A 23,739-nucleotide genomic window follows, 5' to 3' on the forward strand; every position below is an offset into this window, starting at 1 on the left:
CGTAATAGGACACAGCTTGCGTAACCAGCACCCTTCCACCTAACTATATTGCTATAAGCGGCTTCGGCAGGGGACTATGCCCTACATTTCAGGCCATTACTAACACAGAAGCAAAGGTGCAAAATCATCCCTACAAACAGCTACACACCTTCAGGAGGCTGACACACCCAGTGAAGTGGGTGCAGTAGCAGTGACACACACCTATGGAAAAGGCTGGATTTGGTAGTTAGCGAGGTGCTGCAGATCTGACTGTACATGTTGCTGTTGTTTCAACATAGTGCCCTCAAAACATCAGCTGATAGTTTGGCATAGCCGTTCTCCGTGAAGCCCTCATTGCAAAAGCGTGCTTGCCACACCTCACAAATGATAGATGCTGTGACAGATATCGCTGCAGATAAAAATCTTAACTGTGTAAAAGTATGAGAAACCATGTAAGAAAAGTATCAGTAAGGCAGAATGAGATAGTATGCATACAGGTTTTTATCATCCTTGTGTCCATGAAACACTCCTTTTTAAAAGGAAGCTGAAGCGCAGGTAAAGCAATGAACGTCTACCTGCTGAGTATACAACACATCTCATATACTGTGTATTAGACGTTAACTTCTTGGTTAGGGTGAAATCTCCCACAGAGGAATTAATTAATAATTAATAATCTCTCAGAGTGGGGCTGGGAAGCGCTGGAATAATAGCTCCTCTTCTGGACCAGTACAGAACAGCAGCAGTTTAAGTTGGACGCAGCCCAGCACTGAAGGCCAGCACTTCCAGTCACTGTCCAGATTTGCAGTAAATGGGGTTAGTTCTACAGTGTAAAACCTGTAAACATAATGATCTGGAGTCAAACCATAGTTCTGTTGACTTGGGAATAAAACCTGATGTAGCTTGGGAGAAGGCTGTCCACCACTTCCCTGGTCTTCTTCTCGGGACCAAATTTTTGGGTAGAAAGATGGAGAAGAAATGTCAATACGTACATAGAGTCCTGTGGAAACAAAAGTTGTATTTACTTCACTAGGAATTCTCTCTGTTGGATCTGGCCCTCGAGCAATTAAGCCAGGATATTAAACATATTTTAATTCTGATATTTCAGATCGAGCCACAGCAAAAATGGCTGATGTTCAAAACATGAAGACGCTACAGACCAGAAGGCAAATTCAGTGCTGGTGCCGGCAGATGCAAGTGAGGCGGAACCTAGTGGGAACTTACATCAAAGGTAAGTTTTGGCCAAAGCCTGCACTGAGTATTAACATCTCTGGACACTTTCTGATGCATCATTCCAATATATTCGGTTTGGAAAAAAACTGTTTTGATGCAGCTGAATGTTTGAAAGGACAGATGGCATCTAGCCGATGGTTTAGAAGACAAAAGAGATGGATCTGTTCCAGATCCTCCGGAAGACTCCCTGTGCAAAAGCTGTGTAATCCCTGTGTGCCTGAGTTACCCCACCTCAAATTATGGAGTTAACAACATGTTACACAATAAACAAATTAATTAGTGCTGAAAGACACATTGTTGGTTTTCATGTTAATATTTTTTAAAAATTATGGTTGTTTGAAGACAGCTATAGTATAAAGCTGCCTTAAACCAGCCTCTGTACTGAAGCAGATAGCAGTTGTACTATTGCATATGCGTACACTTAAGCCTGTACTTGTTGATTCAGAGATCAGATAAGCTTTTTTGGCACAGCTAGCAGTCTTTATAATTCATATCAGCTAGAAAACTTCAATGCAAGGAGCACATAAATTTGACAGGCTGTGCAAGAAAATCCCATACACTCCAAATTGATGTGCTGATATATCATTTTCCCTCTTAAAACATGGATGGAATAAAATGAAAAAAATATTCAATAGTTAAAGTAATCAAACCACATAAATTTCTAAAGTTAAGGTCTTTTGAACAATTTTAATTTGGTCACGCTTAGCACATATAATACTCTGTATGCCTTCTTTACTGGGAAGTGAATAGGTTGTCCCTCACCACACGGTGTAACATTTAGCTCTCCTGTCAAATGCGTTGATTCAAGCACTTTTATGGTTTCCCACCAGGAAAGTTCCTGGTTGTTGCGATTCTCTTTGTAGCTAAGCACAGTTCTGCTGCTGCTGGTTTTGTCTTGTGGTGAGCTGCCTGGAGGGATCAGTGGCAGCACCGTACAAAGCTCTGACTACTTTCTTCCTACTACACTTCACAAATATTATCCAGCATACCCGTATTTCACCTTCCCCTTACAACAATCTCATTGCTAACCTGAAGCAAAACCCAAGTGGGAATACTTTCAATTAGTGCAGAACCATCTGCTCATTCATCAAACATTACAGTAGAATATGCTTCACTGAAATTAATGAATAAATGCTCTTTCACGTGCATTACTAAATGCATTGATCATCTGGACTTTGTAACATTTTTACTGCTATTTATTTGTGTCATGAAGAGGCAGAAAATGGCTTGAAATAGTTCTGAAATGAGGTATCTAATTGTTTTTTTACAAAAAGGTCTGGAAGGAATACAAATGGTTTGTACCTCCGAGTATAAGCAAACCTTGAATGGGAACAGGGAGGAGACCTTCCTTGGGGCAGGCTGTCCCACAGCTTCCTGTTACCTTCCGCGCCTGTCCTCAAGCACGCGGCTTGCCTGCTGCCAGCACAAGCACCCTGGAGCGCTGGACAAATGGCCAGAGCACAGCTGGGAATTCGTGTGCTCCCCTGGGGTCAGGCACCACAGGCCTGCCTTCTCCAAGATTAAATTTGCCCATCTGAGATGTCCAGGTTTTAGGAACGTGTAGGTAGCCAAGTAGAAGATGACAACACTGGCTAATGAATGATATTAAAAATACTGGCTAATTAATGATATTAAAAATTCATCTTTTTCTGACTACCATGCTGCAGATTTCCTCAGAGGCTGCTTCAATGCTATGCCCTTGGATACCCTCCTCCTTCTGCTCTCTTTAAGTAGAAGACATGGGTCTGAGCTTTCTTAGAACCAGCACATCCTGCTGGGTGCGCAAACATAAGAAACCAGCTGGGATGTGTTTGGAAGCCCTCAGACACAGAAGTAATTTTAAAACCATCTCCGCATGCTTGCAGGCTGAAAGTTAAACGAATGAGAATAGTTTGTCATAAACTTAGTCACATTTTCTAAAGCCAATGTCAATTCTTGAAGCACAGAAGAAGTTACTCTGGTTAGATTGTTCATCTTCTCCCTGTTCCTCATGCTCTGCAGCTCTGTTGTGGCTCTTCTCCAGACTTAATTGCTCTGTAAAATTATCTATATACAATCATATTGCCAATATAAAGAAGTTAATTGCAATCAAGGAGAAGTAATCTAATCTGAAATAGATGAAACAGTAAACTGGATTGTATAAATGTTTTATAAACAATAATTATCAGTATCAATTGTGCAAAAAAGACTTCCATGGAATAAATAAATAATGATTTTAATAAAGTAAGTATATCTACAGTATCATATAAAATAATTATTATGAAAACATATTAATATTGCTAATATATCTTATTCCTTTTTGTGCTTGGGTAGGCTGTGGATCTTTACTCCTTGTGTTGGTGGCACTCTGCTTAGTCCACATCTTGCCTGACATCAAGGACAGGAGGGGAGTGCAATCCTTTGTCATGTTGATTCATTCAGTGGCCCATTCTGTTTCAAACATGTGGCCAAGGCAAAGGGCCACATACCAATCTGAGGATTATGACTCATTCTTCTGGTTTCCTTTTGATATAAATGATAATGTTAAAAAAAAGTTCTGAAGCTGTGCTTTAGACGATGCCAAACACGCATCAAGTTCCTAACTGCCCAACGATCCACTACAGTGGTTTCACCTGAAGGAGGCACAGGAACCACGGCTAACACTACGCTGTCTGCCTGCAACTTGGGAAGCAGGTTGGTGTTCACCGTGCCCTACCCAGTGGCAGATCCATTTCTGAGCTCTCACCGAACCTCCTGCCATGATCAGTGCCACCAAAATAAAATGTAATACAAGTCAGTGCAATTCATGAAGAGTTTTGATTGACTTTTCTCACGTGAGAGAAGTAGCAGATGTCCATACATCAGCACGCGGTAACCTTGCTTCGGCTCTGACTTTCAGGCAGCATTGGGATAAGTTGGACTGCCTTGTCCATCCAGGCCTCCAGGGGTTGACAAAGCTCCTCTTCCTTTTCTGGGTGCAGGTGATCCCTGCTCCCAAACACTTGCTGGTTTCCAAGCTCCAGGCTCATGGTGGAGTAGCTAGCGATGGCGAATGTGCCTCTCCCATCCATAGGGCTGGGATCGCAGGTGCCAGGGTGGTCCTAGAGCTGAGCGAAGGGTGACTCACCCAGGAGGAGGAGTGCGAGCTGTGCTCACCAAGACCAAGTGACAACGAGCGACACAGGTGCTGGTGCACTGCGGGAGGGAGAGGTAGATACCATCTGATCTGCTGCCTGCCAGGAGGAAAGCTCACAACTCAGGTGGAGCAGCTCCTCTCCTGTCCCTTGGCAGGGAAACTGATCTTGAGGGCGTCATGCAGCCATCCACACTACGTGGATCGTGGGAGAGGGAGGGAGAGAGGCAAGCTGGCAGGAGATAAGAGGCAAAGGGTGTGAGGAGCAGCTGGTGCACCCACACCAGGCAGAGGGTTTCTTGGGGTTGAAATGTAGGATGCAGAATGGATGAATGGGGACTGCCCCCACAGCCCTGCTGGCCTTTGCCACGGAGGCTCCTTCTCCTGCAGCACTCGGCAAGGGGACAGGCGGGCAAACCTCTCTGCGCCCTGAAGTGACCACAAAGGCTGTACTCCGGGAGATGCAGGGGAGAGCGTGCGAAACGCACCTCGGTGGCACCTGGAGGCTGGGCAAGCTGCTGGCCAGGGAAATGCCACCAACCACTGCCGGTGGAGCCGGGAGATAGCGAGATCCCATTGCGATCGCTGGTTTTATCAGCGCTGGGAGGGGAAGCGATTTTAGCGGAGGCTTCTTGGCGCGGTCAGCTGAAAAGCCGATACCTCAGTACGAACAGCGTGAGGTAAAGCGAGCGCCGCTCACACGGGTGCCTCGGCCTGTCTGCCAAGGGGGAGCAAGAGGGGAAGGAGAGAGGAAGAAACCGCTAAAAAGAGAAAAGGAAGAAAGGAAATAAAAGTTGACTGAAATATTTATTCCCCCGACTGGTAAAAACATACCTATTTTTAAAAAAAAAAAGGCAAATTAAGATAATAAGCACCTCTTTTCCACCCCGGACGCCCGCTGAGGGAAGAGGGGCCGCCGAGCCGCCCTGCACCTGCTCCCGCTCCCCTCCGCCGGGAGGCGGTTGGGCGCCCGCACTGCGCCTGCGCGGCCGGGCCGGGCCGGGCGCCGCGCACCCCGCGGGCAGCGGCCGGCGGGCAGCGAGCCGGCGGTCACGTGACGCGAGCGCACCGCACCGCACCGCACCGCACCGCGTCGCGCGCTGCGGAGGGTGCTGCGGTGCCGCCCCCCCCCGCCGCCTCCGCCTCCTCGCCCTCCTCCCTGCCCGCGGGGCACGGGAGCCGGTGACGGGAGCGAGGCGGAGTCTGGAGGGAAGACACCGAGAGATAGAGATTTAAATCACATCCCCGGCTGTAGAAGGGCAGCAGCAGCAGCAGCCCCGGCGCAGAGGCACGGACGCACGCGCCGAGACAGGTCTGCCGGCTCCGCCGCTGCTGCTGCTGCTCACCATGGGTGCCGCCGCCGCCGACCCCCCCCGCGCCATGGGCCTGGTGTCCAGCGTGGTGAACGACACCCTCGAGTTCTACCGCTGGACCTGGAGCATCCGAGGTAACGCGCCAGGGCGGCCCGCGGCCCCGCCGTCGCCATCGCCGTGCCCGGCGCCCCCCGCCCGCTGTCGGCGAGGCGCAGCGGGTTCAAAATGGCTCCGTCTCCCGGGAGACGCGGCGCGCGCCGAGGGGGCTGAGGCGGCGGGGCGGGCCCGGGTCCCCGGGCCTGGGACCGCGGCGGGGGGCCGGGCCCCCCCGCACCCGCTTCTCCTCCTCGTCCTTCTGGGTGCGCTTGGGTGCTTTGTTTGTTTATCTCTCTTAATCCCGTGTAACGGCCCGGGGTGCGCCGGGCATCTCTTCGTGGCAAGGTGAGGGTGTCCCCCGGGCGCCCGCGGGCTGGACGGAGCAAAATCCGCTTCCCACAGCCGTCGTTCCTCTGGTTCCCTCACACCGCAGCGTGCCCTGGGGTGCTCATACGGGAACCTGATGCCGGAGGTAAGCGAGGCCCGCCGGTAATTCCTGCTGGAGCTCGGGCGGCGAAGCTGTGGCTTCTGCGGCAGGTGGGAGTCCTGCGACAGCATCGCCTGGACTTCGGCGAACTAAACGAGGAAACCATTGTTACTGTCAACGCGGAAGCTTTTCGTGTTACATTAAGCGCGTTTGGGTTGGTTCTGCTGTTTTCTGTTTTCAATATGCTCCGTTTTTTGTATTGGCACCCCACGACTGCAATGTGAAAGGTGCTGAAGGAAGAGAAAATGTCTGGGAATACGGAGAAATGGGAAAAAAGCAGCTTTCAGTGCTGGGACAGCAGATGAGATGGTAACTTGCTACAGTGACCGGTAGCTCTGGAAGCATTGGTCAGCGTGAATGGCTCGCTCTCGTTGGTCAAATTAAATGAGCAGGGTAGAGTCGCAGCTTTCGTAGTTGCTATCGTGAGTAGCCTTGGGCAGTTGGCAGAAGAGTCACTTCTCTGGATGTTTTCTTCATTTTTTTAGTTGTCCGCACAGCGATGAGGTCAAGGCTGTTTTGATTTAAACCTAGAAATACATGGAGCAAAACTCTGGAGTGAATGCGACTGTGGACGTATTTTGTGGCAGTGTGATAAGTGAGAACGTGGGGCCTTCGTTACAGACGGGAAGCTCACTACTGCATCAGCAGTCTTGTCTCTTCCGCCCCCCTCCCTTCTGCCATCTGTCAGATAATAAATTAATCTTATGTTATAGATGGAGGGAGCTCACTTTTTTTTCACAATTTGCCTTCCCAGCCTATCTTCTGGTTTTTGCCATATTTTAAAAATTAGGCCTGCGTGCATATTTTTTTTTTTCTTCTGTATTTAAAACCTGCCAGAATATGAGATCAAATAAAAACGCTTGCAGCAGCAGCAGCACTGCATTGTAATCTACCAGTGTTTGCTCTCTTTCTCTGCCTCTTGCTACATATAATTGTTCATAGAGTGCCAGGTAATGCATGAAAGAGATGCTGTTCTAGCCAATCAATAGCATTTTCAGATGGATATAAAAATGGATGTGGGTACGAAGTTGATATCCTTATGGATTACTTGATTTGTCTGGAAAAAGATTTCAGGTTCTGATACATTTCCTGAACTTCAAACGTGTTATTTAAGTCTATATATGGACCACGTTTGTTATAAGCAAAAATGATTGGGGGGTGGGAGGGGGGAAGAGGGATGAAAAGGGAAGTTTATGTAACAAATGTAAAGATAAGTAACTTAGATTAATACTACATATAGGGCAAACTTTTCTTTCCTCCTCCTGCTGCTTTGGAGAATCTTAAGCAGTAGTAGGATGACATTGTGATGGTATCTAAAATATGCTTAAGTCTTTTACTAATTTTCTAATGCAAATTATAAATTATTGGTCTAAGTTCAGTAGTGTGGCTGGAGAGTTTCTTGTTCAGATTCTGGATTTCAGCAGCTCCCTTCAAGGATAGTTTTGGACAGAGCCTAAGTCACATCAAAAGCATGTAACTGTTCTTATTTATCCCCAGTAGTACATAAAACAAGGTCCTCCTGTAGTTTTTACAGTCAGGTATGGATATGGGAAACATGTAATATCACCCAATGTAGTTACAAGGGAGATCCAGATAAGAAAGTGTCATTTATGAGGCCACACTGCATTGCTATTTAATGAAATCATATCTTAATGCCCTAAGTTCTGCTTAAATACCTGCTCAGTTTGCTGCTTTTTTGCATGTGTCTTCGTTTAAAAAAAAAAAAAAAATAGATTCCATTTGCCGTATCTGGGTGAATATATGTTAAAAGCATGAATTCAGCACTGTTGTGTGAATTCATGCAATTCACCTTTGTGTCAAGAACTATGGCAGTGATGTTGCTCAACAGAAAACACAAATTATGGCATGCAAGGCCATTGCCTAACATCAATATCATTAAATAAAAAACTATACCACGCAGCAAAGTTGCTCAACAAATGATGCCATGCAATAGCATTACACAATAAATCATACTGAAACACTACTACACAGCAAAATTACACAATAAAATGTGAAGAAATTTTATTCCCACTACTACTCCTACACAAAACCTTCTCATTCATATAAAACCAAATTTGCTTATTCTCTCCAGTTTTTGCTTCCATTTTTTATTGGACACCCAAGGTCTGTCTTTAGCCCTGGTCTTGGTATCCAGCAGGATTGTCCTGCCAGCAGGTGTTTTCTAATGCTGCCCTGGACTCCTGTGATGAAACTTGTGTAGAACTGTGCCAGAACATCCCACTGAGTCTTGTGCTGCTTTGTTTTTGTGCTGTAAAGATTTGGTCTTTTTCCTCCCCTGCTTTGTGCTATTTAAAAAGCAACCGACCTTTTCTGAGACCAAAAAGAACCCCAAAAGACTGAGTATATGATAAGCCTAACTGGATTTTTTTTTTTTAATGATGTCACGATGTTTTTTAGCATTAAGCATGCTATCTGAAGCTAGTTTGTTTGTGGGTTTGTGTTTTGGTTTGGTTTTTTGTTTTTGTTTTTTTAAATCTCGCATTTGGGAATAATAACAGTATTCTGTGGCTTTTTCCCTGTATATGTTATCAAATACATTTTGAGCCTTAGCTTAATATGTTTTTCCTTATAAATCTGTTGAAATACTTTTTTTTCTTTCCTCTCCTTCCTTGACCATCTTTTTAGACCCCTTTCATGGAAGCCTAAAATCCATTGTAGCCATATATTCACCTGAAAAGGCTGAAGGAGATCATTTAGGAAGCCATAAACTTCAAGGAGAGGTAGAAAGAACAAAAACATAGTCGTAGAACATCAGGAGAAAAAAAGGTGGTCAGTGGAACAGTTACTATCAGGAAAGATGATCTAGGAATTCCATGCCATTATTTCTGTAAGGGCATGGGACCAGTAACATGTAATAGGTAGGGCAGGGCTTCCTTCTCTCTCTCAGCTCGGGTAGCTGGTTGGGGTTAGATCTGCCGAGAAGGATTAAGGGTATGATTAGATGACTGAGCAAGTGACTTACAGGGAGGTTCCAGGCTGAGTCCAGGGGAACCATTAAGATGAATAACTCGGGACACAATCCAGGAAAGAAGAATGTGGAAATCTCAAGACATGGGAGGGGGAGTAGGAGGCTGTGGCTCGACAAGGAGATTTGTGAAACCCTGTGTCAAAAAGATTTATTTTAGAGGAACTAGTTAATTTGAATGTATTGAGCTAAAGAACAGAAGAATCTACCGACTGGGTGAGAATGATTGTTCTTGGAGCTCAAAGTTGAAAGAAGGCAGGGCCATCCCAGGCCACATGGGACTGCTTTGGAACAGCAACTATTTACAGCTGTTGCAGTTAATAAGATTACAGACTTTTTCCATCAGGAGGAAAGGAGAGAGGAGAAAGATGCAAACTTTCACTTTAGTGGTAGTCTTTTAAGTAGCATCTTGTTCAGGAGCAGTATCAATCGTAGCTTTCATCAGTTGGGTTGGAAGTGTAAGGCAGTGAGGATGGGAAACACAAGAAACTTACAGCTGCTTGCCTTAAAAGTGTTCAGGTGGAGCAGCTTCTGTGGGAACTCAAATTGCCATAAAAACTTTTGCCAGGAAGATCTTGGGACTAAGTTAAGAATGCTCAGGAAGTTCAAGTTCAGTATCTTTTTCAGTCCAGGCAACAGAACTGGAAGAAAATGCAGTCTTATTCCCTCGTTCTTTCCCCCATGCAGAAACCAAGTGTGGCCAAAGGGTCCTGAATGTTTATGCTTGAGGAACGTTCATTGGGGTGGTCAGCAGAACAGTCTGAGTGCAAGTAGTACCTTGTTGTGTTTGAGGATTTGTGCCAAAGCTGGATGCAAGTAGAATCCCGATGAAAGCTCTTCAGAGGGTGACGATGAGGAGAGAGAGTGAAGGGTGAGATGAAGGTTCATGAAGCCTGTTCCGTGGAAACAAAGCAGAATGTGTTCCTAAGCTTTCAGAGGGCTGGCTGAGCAAAAGACTCAGTGATTTGGCGTGATACTTGTCTTGCAGATACAATTTTGTTCTCAAGGGAACAGTTTTTTCCATCTGTGACCATGACTGTGTAAAACACAAGGATTAGACAGGAGGAAAGGCACCAGAAACTGGAGAGGCTAGTGTAATTGGGTTTGGCTGTCTTATGGCAGAAACACAAACCTGTGGCAGAAGCAGCACTTGAAGAAATTGATTACAGAAGTAACAAATGTTGAAGGCTACATTATGAGAGTCTACTGTCAACCAAACTGAGCAATAGAACCATCCCAGTTTACTTGATTCATTTAATTGTGTCACATTTAACTGCCTGTCAGTGGAGGGAGGGACTTTATTAGTGAAGAAAAAACAGCTGTCGGTACTGAAGACAATTGCTGGGTGTTTGAGAGAAATTCCACCCATGTTTCATCACCCAGAGATTTTATCAGATTGCAGAACTCAAAAGACAGATAATCAGAACAAACCAGATACCAAGCACCTTTGGAAATGGAAACATCATTCAGAAAAGTACATTACCGAAGTGGAAATGTCTGCTTAGAGACTTGGGATCACCAAGCTTCAAGAACTCGAGCCTGAGGGAGTAGCCTGAAGCAAAGCTGACACTATGGATGAGGAGCTGAGTTGTGAGTGGAAGACTTCTCTTTCCCAAAATGAAGGAGGAGGAGTTGGCGGTGATCACCTGCAGCTCTCAGCTCCAGCAAAGAGACGAAACAGAAAAAAGCTTTCAAAGAGCACCAGCAAGAATGTTATGCAGACTTCTGTTTGGGCACTCATCAGCATATTCCAGAAGCAAAAGGAAACATTTGGACAAAATGGCAAGAACATAACTGAGCTCCTGAAACTTCCTTTTAAGGCTGTGTAGATAGCGTGTCTTGAAATCTCTGGAGGAAATAAGATGTTACGAATACTCTTAAAGCAGATTCCGTGGGAAAAGGTTGGGAAACTGCTTTGTACAAAATTTAACCAAGCTGATTGCCTGACCATAGTACTTACTGCAGAAGGCCAAATGACTGGATGTTTAGAATTGCAGCACACTGTACATTACTGTTGTGGAGTTCTTGGCAGATCATGTTTCTCAGCTGAGGCTGCATGCCATTAGTGAGGTGCAAATTGGCACGTGCTCCTGGAGCCACATACTGCAACAAGAGGTGAAGAATTCAGTTGAAGCAGTTGAAATACCTGTGGCATGAAGCAGATGCATTCATCCTGGGTACTGCACTGGTTAGATAAATTGATTGAACGTAGTGATTGAACTGTTATTCGTAGGTAGCTGTCTCTAGTTGGAGAAACTTGACTAGAATTTGATCTTGGTAGCCATTCTGTATTTATGAATGAATGAAAAGGCTCTAAGCAGGCATGGAGAGAACTTTGTGAAGAAGAATTTGCTAGAACGCAAGACTAGGAGGCGAAAGGCTGTGGTGTGTAAAGAGGTTTTTGAGGTAAGGCAAATGGGGCTAAACATGAATGGCCTGAAAAAACTGAGAGTTCATTTAGCTAAAAAGAATTGGCCATAAAAAGAATGAGCTTTCACTTTTTAAAGAGTGTTGGTATGAGTGGAGTCTGCCTGGAGCACAGAAGTTGGAACCGTGTGCTTTTAAGGGCAGATCTGATCCATGGGGTCGGAACTCTCTGACTAGTAAACTGTTACATGACAGGGCTTTGCTTACTCGGACTGTATTTGAAAACAAAGTTGAAGCTACTGTTGCATTCCATAAGGAACTCTTGTGTGTGGGACTGTCTGACTGAAATCTGCTTTAGGAAGATATAGATGGGGGATACATAGTTTCTGGATCTTGTTTAGGTGGCAAGTGGGTACAACCATGCCCAATTTTGTCAAGACCGAAGTGCTTCTGAGTGTATAGACTTCAAGGCCTTGTGGCATTTTAAGGACATAAATGAAGGCAGCTCTGAAATTCAGGTCTGCCGAGACTTAGGTGTCAGCTCTGTGGGGATTTTCAGGACTACACCCTAGGCTGTAGGTAAAGCAATAAGTAGCTCCAAGGCAAGCCTACAGATGAATTGAGTGCAACGTGTTTTGTATTAACTCCCATTGTGTGCGCTTGGATCGCAAGATAAACATGAGCTGGTTTACCTTTCTCTCCTGGAAGGTGAGGGGGAATAAGCTACCTCAGTTTGGTTTACATTTGATGCAAGATAACGGCACGCCTGTGGGCATTAACCACTCTTGGTTGTGTCAGGTTAATTCACTTATGTGCCTGCAACTCAACTCCTTTCTTTATGTACTTGAATAATTTCAGTGGTTTGATCCTTAACTCCTGCCCTGGAGTGTTCTCTCTCCGTGGCATTGTGTCTGCTTGTACCATGAGATTCTTCCCTGGTTTCAATCCATCCATCCGCCTCCCACAGGTACTCCTCTGTTTCAGCATAATCGTGGACTCTTGACTGTCTGGTTTGTTTCCATCATATTTTCCTATTCCTCTTACCTTTTCCTGCAGTATTTCAAAAGTGTCTTCCTCCAGCTCTTGTATATGTTATGCTTCAGTTTGTATGCTTGACCATAGTATTTTTCTGGTTTTTTTTTGCTTTTTTTTATCTGCTTATAGATATCATCTCCTTGTTTCCCTCTCCCAGTTATAGGAAATATGAGAGATTGTTTTACTGCTTTCTAAATGCTCACAGAATGTTGCTAGAAGAAGGGAATTCATAACCCATGTCTTTCACTTTTTCTGTTGAGCCAGTAAATCTTATCTCTGTAGACAAGATTTTATGTCCTTCTATTCCTAGAGTGTTACTGTAACTTCTTGTTTTTAAATGGTTTAAGATACTCTAAAGGAAAAAAAATATAGGAAATACAGATGCTAAATTGAATAGCTGGACTGTAAATAGGAGACTTCATAACCATATTTTCCGAGTTTGCATTTAATATTTAGTGGTTTACCAGGAACAAATGTGCCCAACAGAAATACTTACACATAGATTACCCCAAAATGCTTTCATATTTAGGTCAGATTTTCTTCTACTCTGTCTAATCTCAGTTTCAGTGATCCATGAATTTTTGATCAAGAGTGAGAAAGTGTATTGCAGAAGCCATTAGAGAAGCTTAGATTTGGGGGCCATATGTTACCATGAAAGGTAACACGACTGTAGAAGTGAATAGACTTAGTTGTAGCAGTCATTTGGGTATGGCATTATCTAGCTGCCGAACTGATGATTTTGCTACTGGATACTTAGTGAGTGAAAGATCCAGGCACCAATCAGTCTTCTGGTCATCTTTGGGTAGAAGAACATTTTCTCATTTTGTTCATGTTTTGAAAATCAACATTTCAAAATTAGTCTCTCTTCTGTGTGTTGTGTTCACGCCCAATTTTTGCTGATGTTGAAGGTATGTTGAGGAAATAAGTTCTAAGTGTTCTGTAGTGTTATTTTTCTTTGGAGGCTTTGACTAATGTAGTTGTGTTAGGCTAACAGAAGACCTAATGTACCTCGCAACTGTAAATTTTACTTCTGTCCCTGAACTTTGAAGATAAGAGATAATATATTTCAGTAACTCCTTTTGTAGTTTTTACTCAAAACAGAATTCCCACCTCATTCATCCTTCTGTAAAACCAAATTGATGACCAGCATCCTCGTGCTGATGCAAACAGAAAAAACGAGTAGTTTATCAGAGAGATTTCTGTGCAGCTCCTTACAAATGTTCTCCCACAGCTTTCTGGTATTATTTTTAGGTAGATTTCATTTGTCATTGCTGGTTTTCATACATGTTCAATCACTGCGTCTAGGAGCCTCTAAATGTTCATCTGCAACCCCAAATCATTCTGTGTTACGAGAGCAGCAACGTAAGTTGTTTATATTTGCTGTGTAGTTAACCATTGGTATCCTTCCTCTGTGTTAGCACATTAGCAAGACATATATCAGCACTGAACTTACTGTCCCTTGTATGCTCAGTGTGTAACACGTCTCTCTATGGTGGGTAAGGCCTTGCAGAGTTATTATTAAAGTGTTATTAATAATCCTTCACATTTTTCAAGGATGTTAGCTTCTAACTGAGGGAATCCAATAAAAAAATCTGTCTATGGAGAAGATTTATTCCGTGATCAGCCCCTTTGGCATTATAAAACCCTGAATAATACTGGATGGGCCAATAGTCTAATCTGTTATTGCAACGCTGAATGTGCATGAATCCTGTGTTTGTATTGCTGCTTACTGATACCCCTACAACTATTTTCATAGTACCAAAACCCACTACTTTTGTGTGAAGTGATGACATCTCCAGTCTGAGCTGTCAGAAATACAGTTTTGGCTAAGACTAGAGAAGTTTGATTAAAAGTTTCAATAAAGAAGACACTGTAGAAGGAAAGCTTGTTGAAGTGTTTTTTATGCAGCACTTTTATTTCTTTAGCAATACAGAGACATGGGCTGGATCATAGGGTTCTGCAACTAGTTCATAAAATTGCATCCTGTGGGTTGGTTGGTTTTTGTTTTGGTTTTTTGTTTTTTTTTTTTTTTTAATCTGTTTTCTTCAGCTGTTTTCTCCGTACCTTGTAACATTTAAGCAAAGGCATGCAGGTATCACTGCATTGGGAATGCATCTTGCTTTTGTGATGTTTGGAAAAGTAAGATTTGACAAACGGAAGAATGCTACGTGCCTCAAGGGCTTACTATCTTGCAAATCTTGTGTAAGCTTCAACGAGGATTATATTTTTATTATTCCTGGAAGCAGAGTGTTTGCAGTGTCCTTACAAATAATCATAATCAACGGAGGAGGTAAATCAAAAATAATTTGAACATGGCAATCTCTTAGACTTGAAAATCCTGAGACTTGATGGTGAATTGATATAGCTCCTGAACTTCATAATAATTCCATTATTACACTTCTTTCAAGACAAGGATATCCTGTAGTTGCTGTGTACAGGCACGAAGACAATATGATATTAGTGGTCAACTGATGGGAGTCCCAAGAAGACTAGAATGCTAGTTAGAATAATGGGAATATTAGTTAAAATACACCTGACCTTTTAACAACAAACTGGGATTAGGCATTCCTGTTACTTTAATGGGAGTTTATGAAACACATGCATATTACACAGGTGTTCATTAGCCACAGGAAATGTTCTTCTTAGCTGTGTGGTATTTTGATTTTTATGTTGCTGTATATAGCTTTAAAGAAGACTAAACAGACAATTACAGAGCCCTGAAATTGAAAACAAAGCCACAGCTGCTTATGGGCAGTATGTGTTAGTCTTGTCAGTAGTCCTTTTGGTTTTGGGGCAGGCATATCTCATTTCTCAGTGCAACAGGATTTGTACAGCTTTGTCTGCAAACTTTTAAAATCTGTGGGTTTTGTTGTTTTGTTTTTCAGAGTATATGCTTTCATTATTCATTATGCTTGAGACTGAATATTTTTATTCTTGCATCTTAGCTTGATGCTTCATAGCTTCTTAAAACAACAATGCTTTGCCATAAAGTTTTGATGTCTCTTGTTCTTGGCCCGAACAAATTAGTTTGTTCTTGGCTAGTTAAAGCTTGAAGATAGACAAAATACTTTACTCAGATGTTTCCGTTCATTCTTGAAGATCAAAGTAAATGTGTTTTCTCTGTACAGTTCTGTATTTAAAAAAAAATTACTTAAATCAGGACAGTCATTGTGCTTTTTTGTGCCAGGCTTTGGGAACCTTAGTCCTTATAGCATCGTGTGTATGTCATCCTTAGTTTACCAGTAACAACGAGTAACAACCTTGTTGTTTTCTTGCTAATCATTACCACCACTGATTCTATGATGTTATTGTGATAATACGGAATTCTGTGAGGGAAAGCGGCAGTGACTTGATTGGTATAGTTAATTTTCCCTGTCAAACATGTGCAAGGCTGATTTAATTATTTGTAGAGTATCCAGAGATGAGCCATGAAAATGATTGAAGGATTGGAAAATACGCCTTCAGGTGACTGAAATAAGGTATTTCTTTAAATAAAATTTAAAAAAAGAGCAGCTAGTGTGTGACCTGATAGCTGCTTATAACTACCCAAATGAGGAGGAAAAAAAAGTGGATAAAAGATGGGTCTTCAGTCTGTCAGAGAAAAGTATCACAAATTGGTTGAAGTTTAATCCTAATTCCTTTGGATTTAGGGAGCAAATTTATGCAGTTGGTCTAGTTAACATTTTACAGCAAGCTGTTATATGTTCTACTTGGTCCTCTGCCTCTGACAAGTAAAATGGGAAATTCTTCTAAGGAAGATCTCTTAGCTAAAACATGCATTAAGGGAAGTTTCATGGCCTTTGTTTTGTAGATTATACTAGATGGCAATGTTCCTGAGTTAGGTACAGGTATCTTTGACCCTGTCAGACTCCTTAGAAATACCCATATGCCAGAAGACTGCACACGTTGCCAAGTATGATAGGTGAGATAAAGGTGAGAAAGAAGCATAAACTGGACATTCCTTGTGTCCCAATCCTTTTGCTTTCATGCAGCAATCTGTGTGCACAATCTTTCCTAGGAGGACATAGACTTTTTCCTGATTGAAAGAGGAGTGAGGCAATAGACATGTTATTTTAGTTCCTGCGCTAGCTTCAATCCTCTGTCATAGGATTTATCATAAAGAAACTTGATAAACAGAGATAATTGAGGATTAGAGTGCAATATGTGCAACGAATAATCAATATCAAAGCGCAAACAAGTTAATTCAAGCACTGGAGACCTTTAAAAGAATTGTTCATTTTGAGCCATATAAACTGCTCTATTAAAATTGCAATAAATAAGTGAATAGAAAATTTTAACTTCTGTAGATATCCAATGCAAAGATATATGGTCTCTCAATTTTGACTCTGCAGTGGTACTTCTCTAACAGTCTTCAGTCTCAAGTTGTGCAGCCCATGTAGTTAGTTGTGTACTGTTTTAAAGGCTAAGTTTGTAACTTCAGCTGTTGTTCCATTTGTATGTTACGAGGTTTTAGTTAGTCAAAGACTGAGCTTTTTCCTTGGAATCTGTACAAACCGGTAGCAGTAAATGTACTTTTAAGTGATTCCGATGGATTACTCCATTTAGTTAAAAGCCTAGGGTCTGGTCATGTAGATGCTTCTACGAGTTTACTTTCAGCTGAGCCACTCTGCAGTGGCTGTATAGCCACGGTGAACCTTATATTCACGTGTAAATATTTACAGGACTGAGCCAGTATTTCTAATACAAATGCAGAAAAAGAAGTATGTTGCATAGTAACCCATAACCAGAAAGAAAAGGGGGAGAGTGGGGCGCTAAAATACTGCAAAGGAATTTAATGTGAAAGCTTTGTAAACATTTTAAGGTGTGTGAAGTTTGTGTTTCTCACGTGTTTTCTTGTATGATACATGTTTTTCATTTTGTAATATCCTTCAATTATAGTGCTGGTGGGACTAACAAGATGTGTGAAATTCTTAGATATTTAAAACAGTGTAGTTCATAGAACAATACTCCCAATTAGATAATACTGGTTTGCCTTCCTTATCTTGTGGAATTAAAATTTCACTCGTTTAAGGAAATCTTTCCTAAACTTGAGATTGGGCTTTGAGGGGACTTCTTATTAAAATAAACGGCGTGATCTGCAGAGAGCTCTCACTGTTAAGAACTACTTTTAAACAGTCACCATCATTTCTGCAGTGTCTTTAGAAATGTAATTGGACAGATGGATGTGCTGGATTGGCACTGTAAGTGTCTTTGCGCTGAGAATAGTATCAATAGCTATTAATAACTTCGAAAGGCTCTCCAGATAAATTAGTGAGTAGCAACCTTATAGCTAAGGAATACATATGTTGTTACAGTAAAAATAAAGACTTACTAAGTATTGATTTTTGAATCTAATATGAATGCAGGGAATTTCAAAAGTCATGTATTTTACTTATGTAATATTTTCTCTAAAACTAATATTAAAAGCAGAGATAGTCACCATTATACTGTTTCAGGATTTCTCCTGATGAATGTGGGAGCTACTGTGCTATGCTTTTGTGTGCTTATTTTTAAAGTTTATACTTCTTGAGGAAGGAAAAATAAATTGATCATAGGCTCAGTAATATGCAGGAAATTTAAAAATCCTCTCTATTGAAAAGGAAATGTTGAGCCACATTTAACAGAAGTATTTGCATATTAAAACACCTACAGTATGTTTCACCAAAGTTTCTTGTGATTTTTAACTCTAGATCACCATTATTGCAGCCTTACTTATTGAAATTTATCTTCGTTTGCCTTCCATATTTCAATATAGGTTAATTATGTCCTCTTTGGACATTACTAGGTAAGATACTGAGTCCTTTTCACTGGTCCTGCTCTTGTTCTTGCTTTGGAGGAAGAAATCAGAGGGTTTCGTGTGTATTTCCCGTTAATTGCCCCACATAAAGAATTAAATCCTGCAAGGGTAGGTGCCTCAGGGCAATTTAAATAATTTTTATATATATGTATATACATATATATATATGTTCTTCTTTTTCTTGTCTTGTCTTTGCAATGTGAAAATGTATATACACAAAATGTCAGGAAAACCTTGTGTATATAAATATTTCATATTCTTTCCTTACATAACAGTAATTTTCTATCAGGAACGTGTTAGCAGGTGCTTTATTCTACTCTGACTTCACTTTTACAATTGAGTACAACTTCAAATGTTTGTTCTAAAACTTCTCCCACCTTACAAAAAAAGCACTGTACTACAGGCTGTGCCATCACAACAGATATTTTATTTGTGATCGAATTAGAATCTGGGTCTTAGGATTTGAAAGACAAACGCATTAATCCCCTGAAAGATGCAGTCAGTCTCTGTCAATTCTAATCAGGTAAAGGCATTGGTCATTTTGCTTCAAAGCAGTTGGAGGGATTTTTTAATTCAGGGAGCTGGCCTTTTTATTTCAAGCTTATTTAATCTTTCATATAATAATGTACCTATTGCATGTGAAGTACTGCAGGATTTAATACACTCCTATGTCTCCTTAAGCTATCACAGTTCTCTGTAATTTGCAAAAATCATTTGTGGTCATCAGCACCAGCTAGTAAGTAGGACACGAAATTATGCTGGTTTTGTTACAACAGGGTGGGGGGTGGGAGGGAGGAGGGTGTTGGAGCAGTTTGGGAGGTTTGTCACTTAAGCAGATGACTTGAGAGAGTGAATTTATTTTGGTTTGAAAGAGGGTATCTGAAAAGAAGTTTGGAACAAGGGTCTGCAGGTAATTGTGTGTTTTCTGTGTAGAACATGGACAAGCAGGCTTGCCTGGTAAACCAAAATGAAATTGGTTTTGTAATACCTTCTGTGCAACAAGAATGGTGTGTGGAGCTGATTTAAAACTGAACAAATTACTTTGCGTTATCCAGGCAAGATCTTGTGATGAACGAGTTTCTAAATCTAGCAAGTTCTGGGATGAATAGTAGCATGTTTTCTGATGCCACAGTATTAGTAAAAAATAGTCGTATGCAGAGTCTCCTAAATGCCCTCAAAATAAATGCAAGGTGTTGTTCTTAGTTAGCGCAGTAGGAATTAGAATAAACTTCTTGACTATTGATAGGCTTCTGTTTTGGCCAGGATGTACTCCAGAACTGAATCGCGTACTGTATTCCCTCTCATACAGGCATTTTGTGTTCAAAAGGTAATTAATTGCCCCAGGAGAGGTCAGGCCCCCAAAATCCCAATCAGATAGATTCCCTGGGCAGCGTGTTTTGCGGTCTGTATCAGTGAGCTATGCTTGTCTTGCACATACTTTGACATGTCTCTGAGAGGTGGCTCACTGTCCAGAAACCGTGTGTAGGGGGAAAGTAACAGGCTGAAACCATGATATGGGTATGGAAGTGTAATGGCAGCTGCCCAGGTGCTCTTATGTTGTTGTCAGAGTTAATTAAATGGGTTTCTCCAGTTAAGTTCTTCAATTTGTAGTATTTCTGGAAAGTAGGTGAGAGAATTGTTTACAGCCCTGATGAAGCGTGAGGCAAAGCTCACTTGCAGCTGGGTTTTCATAAAAGTTGTCCCTTTGTCTTTCCTTTCACCCTCTAGCGAATCCTCATTCTTCCCACTAGAAATCTTTGTCTCCTGCCACAAAAAGAAATCTGGAATAGGTCATGGTTTCCTATTTTCAGCAGAGCATGGTAACATTCGGCTCCTGGGTAAAATTCAAATCTTCCTTTTTCACATTTTTCATATTGTCACTTTAGCATTCAGGATACCATGAAATACTGGGTTAGAAAATAGAAGACACGTTCTCTAATATGTCCATGCCTCTTCATATTGCTTAGTGCAAAAAGGCTGGGAAAGCAACCGGGTCTCTTGCCTCACCTGCTCTTAACTCTTTGCATGCTACAGCATCTGAAGTGAGATGCAGATTTGATTAAAGCGTGTCACACATTGGCTATTCCCAGAGCTGTCTCTTACTTAAGAAGTGACACCTTGCTTGGTGGAGATGAGGTTTTGCCCATTACTTTGTTTCAGGTGAATGATGAGGTTCTCTATTTCTCTTGTCTTTTAAATGGTGTTACCCTTTATTTTAAAATTCAGATTAGTAGAGCAATTGCTAAAAATAAGCAGGACCTAAAGTGTAAGGGAGATAGCAGTGTAATAATTGCAACGCAGCGGTGTGATATCAGCTTCAATAGGTAGCGTTCTGTGAGGTCTGGAAAACGGGGCTGTTCCTTTACATCCCCAGACACTATACTGTACTACAAAGCAAACGTTCTCATGTTTTATGGAGTACATTATATTGTAATAGAAGTGTCTGTTCCAGGGACTTGCTGAAAAGTAAGAGGTAACTGTCTTCTCTCACTTTTGTTCAGTTGTGTTTTACTGCCTGTGTTTCTACAGCCAATCTATCTGAAGTTTTTGCCACTCCTCCCTGTACTACTTGCCCTGTCTTGCCCTTGGCTTCTGTTGGTGGCTGCGGTCATAAGGCTGACTCCCATCATTCTGGCAACGTCAGCCCTGCTGGAGGTTTCCATGCATTAGTATGACTTCTGTCTTCTGGAATTAACAGCCATAATGGAAGCAGCTAGCCTGGTTTCTCTTTCTTCTTTTCCACGTCTTTTTAGGCCTCCTGGCATCTTACTTGTGATGTGCAGGTCAAGTATTGTTGAATCAACTGGAAGCAAGAAGAGTCAGTGCCATGCCATGTCTTTCTGTAGGTCACAGTATGTGTTGTTTATTAGAAATAGAGGATCTCATGAAATCTGCTCCTAAAATGAGGTTCTAATTTATGATCTTAAGGGCAACCAAGGAAACGAGGAAGAAGTGGAGGAGTAATAGCAGTGCTGTTCTGTACTTTCCTCATTCCATTAGAGTTCCTAATTTTGTACATAAGAAGGGTTTTCTAACTTACCTGTTAGTATGCTTGGGATCAGGAATTAATTTATGGTGTAGATTTTTTTTCACTGTCTTTGGGTTACCATGAAGAAAAACAGTTCTCCAAAAGAAACTTGTCCTCTAGGTAAGTCTGTGGGCAACTGCATTGCTATTTGGGAGTTTGCCCACAAATGACTGAAGGCAGGTGTTTCAGATGTCTGAGCTTTCCAAGGAGCCCTGTGGTGTGATTTCCACTTGAACTCCAACTGGCCTAAGCATCTGGAAAATAATCCAGTTACTATTGTAGAGCTGTGCAGTATCTGAAGTATTGAGAGTTACGGAATAGTTACAGAGTAGTTATCTTTTATCTCTTGCTATAACCAGAGATTAGCCTTCATATTGGAGGGGTGGGGGGGAGGAACCACTGAGTAAGGAGGTGTCCCTGTAGCCTCTCCCTTCCCTCCTCTGTAGCAGAGCCATGTTCTAATCCTAGATGTCACTGGTTCATCAGGCTAAGAGCGCTTTTTTGATACAGATCCAGGACTTAATATAGCGTATTCTGGGCCCTGGAGTATGTGTAACTCTGGATCCCGTGAGTGACTGAAGCAGACTGTAAATGAAACCTTTGTCTCCCATATGGCAGCAGAGATTACTCTAACTAGAACCATCCCTTTAAACTCTCTTATTTGATTGTTTCCAGTAACGTTGTTAGTATTCTGTCTGAAACATATGAGACTGACCTACATCAAATAGCAAAGGTATTTGGTTAGCATCCTACAACCTGTATAAAAGTAATTGGAGGCTTTTTAGTGCCTAATTTTAAGCTAATAAAAGCTATTAATTTTATCAATATTTTTGCCAAATTTTTATATCTTTCATTTGCAGTGGTGTTGAATATTGGGTTATGTTGCTGCTGCAATCACTGTTCATCATAAGCAAAACTGAGGGATTAGTGGGTTGGGTTTGGGCTCATGTGATTCTGTTGGCTTTATTGTTTTGGATTGTAGAACTGGACAATAGAACTTGCATGTCACCTCTGTGTGAGGTAATGTGATATAGTGGGGTTTTAAAAACTATTTTCTTTAACCTTCCTAGAAAGAGTGAGTGTATTGTTTTTCTACTATCTGATGCAGCTATTCCAGGAGAGAATGATACTTAACAAATGCAATGCTTAAAATGATGATGAAATATATTCTGTTCAGACCTTGTTGACTCCTTCTGTTTGCTTCACCCCCCCCAGACAAACGTGTCGATGATTGGCCCTTGATGCAGTCTCCATTTCCAACACTGACTATAAGCACTATTTATCTCCTCACTGTCTGGCTGGGCCCCAAATGGATGAAGACAAGAGAGCCCTTCCAGTTACGTTTCCTGTTGGTTGTTTACAACTTTGGAATGGTTCTACTCAACTTCTTCATTTTCAAAGAGGTGTGTATGCCCTCTTGCAGGAGGGAATTCCTATTTAAGTCTGAGGGTGTCTACAGATTGCAAAATGAAAATAATTTTACATATTCATGTTGTCTATTGAGGGTGAATGTTTTGCACAGACTTTTTAAGCTGAATTTGCCTTTGATGTGTGTATTTCTGTAGCTAGGTACGTTCTGTTTGAGAATAAATGCACTAAATGAGTCTATAGAGAGAATTTGTGTACTAGCTATTCCAAGTTCTTCTTAGATTTATGTTAGTGTAAATACTGGACAAATTAGCTAAAATCCACAGAGATTTAACACTTGTAACTGATTCCTTTTTTCTTTTTAATAATCCTAAAGGGTGTCAGAATGTATCTTGTTAGAAATTGAACTGTTTTTTGGTGCCTTCAATGTGTTTATCATTTTTAGAAATTCAGATGTCCATTGTCTGTAGTGAGGAAAAGTATCTTGTCTGTAAGTTGTCTTTTACATTAAGAATAAAAATGTAGTAAACTGTATCTTTAAATAAAAATAAAAGGATACAGTCTTCTAATATTTGGGTTGCAACATTCTGAGTGTGTTAATAAATTTCAGTGTTGCTGCATTTCTCCTTCGTTAGGTTTTCTGTACAGAGGAATTGACTAGTAACAATGCAGTGGATCAGCTCTTTAGCAGTAGCTAAGTGGGACTACAGTTTGGTAATCATTATTCAAGGATAGCTGTCCAGAATATAACTGATGTTAAGGAGTAGTTTATGCTGCTGTGACTTTGCTCATGTGGATTGAGTCTTCTTCCTGGAAGACCTTGGATCATAAATTTGCAAAATCTGTTTCCAAAAGTAAGCAAATGAACAGAGCAGTTAAAATTACAGCATTGCAGAACTCTTTTTCTGGCTGGTCTGTTCTGTACTTTTGCCAGGAAAGCA

General features: G+C 41.7%; 1 protein-coding gene across 1 annotated transcript in view; it reads left to right on the forward strand.

Annotated features, from left to right (window-relative positions):
• Window positions 1-5,668: 5,668 nt before the first annotated feature.
• The window catches only part of ELOVL4 (ELOVL fatty acid elongase 4), a gene marked incomplete at its 5' end in the record, with an annotated part of 31,031 nt that continues 12,960 nt past the window's right edge, over window positions 5,669-23,739 (forward strand). The window contains 2 exons of the mRNA XM_082307744.1: window positions 5,669-5,768; window positions 22,646-22,833. Of these exons, the coding sequence (XP_082163870.1) occupies window positions 5,669-5,768; window positions 22,646-22,833 (288 nt within the window). The remainder of the gene's footprint in view (window positions 5,769-22,645; window positions 22,834-23,739) is intronic.

This window comes from Platalea leucorodia (assembly GCF_965183815.1).
Source record: "Platalea leucorodia genome assembly, chromosome: 3".
Taxonomy (NCBI): Eukaryota; Metazoa; Chordata; class Aves; order Pelecaniformes; family Threskiornithidae; genus Platalea; species Platalea leucorodia.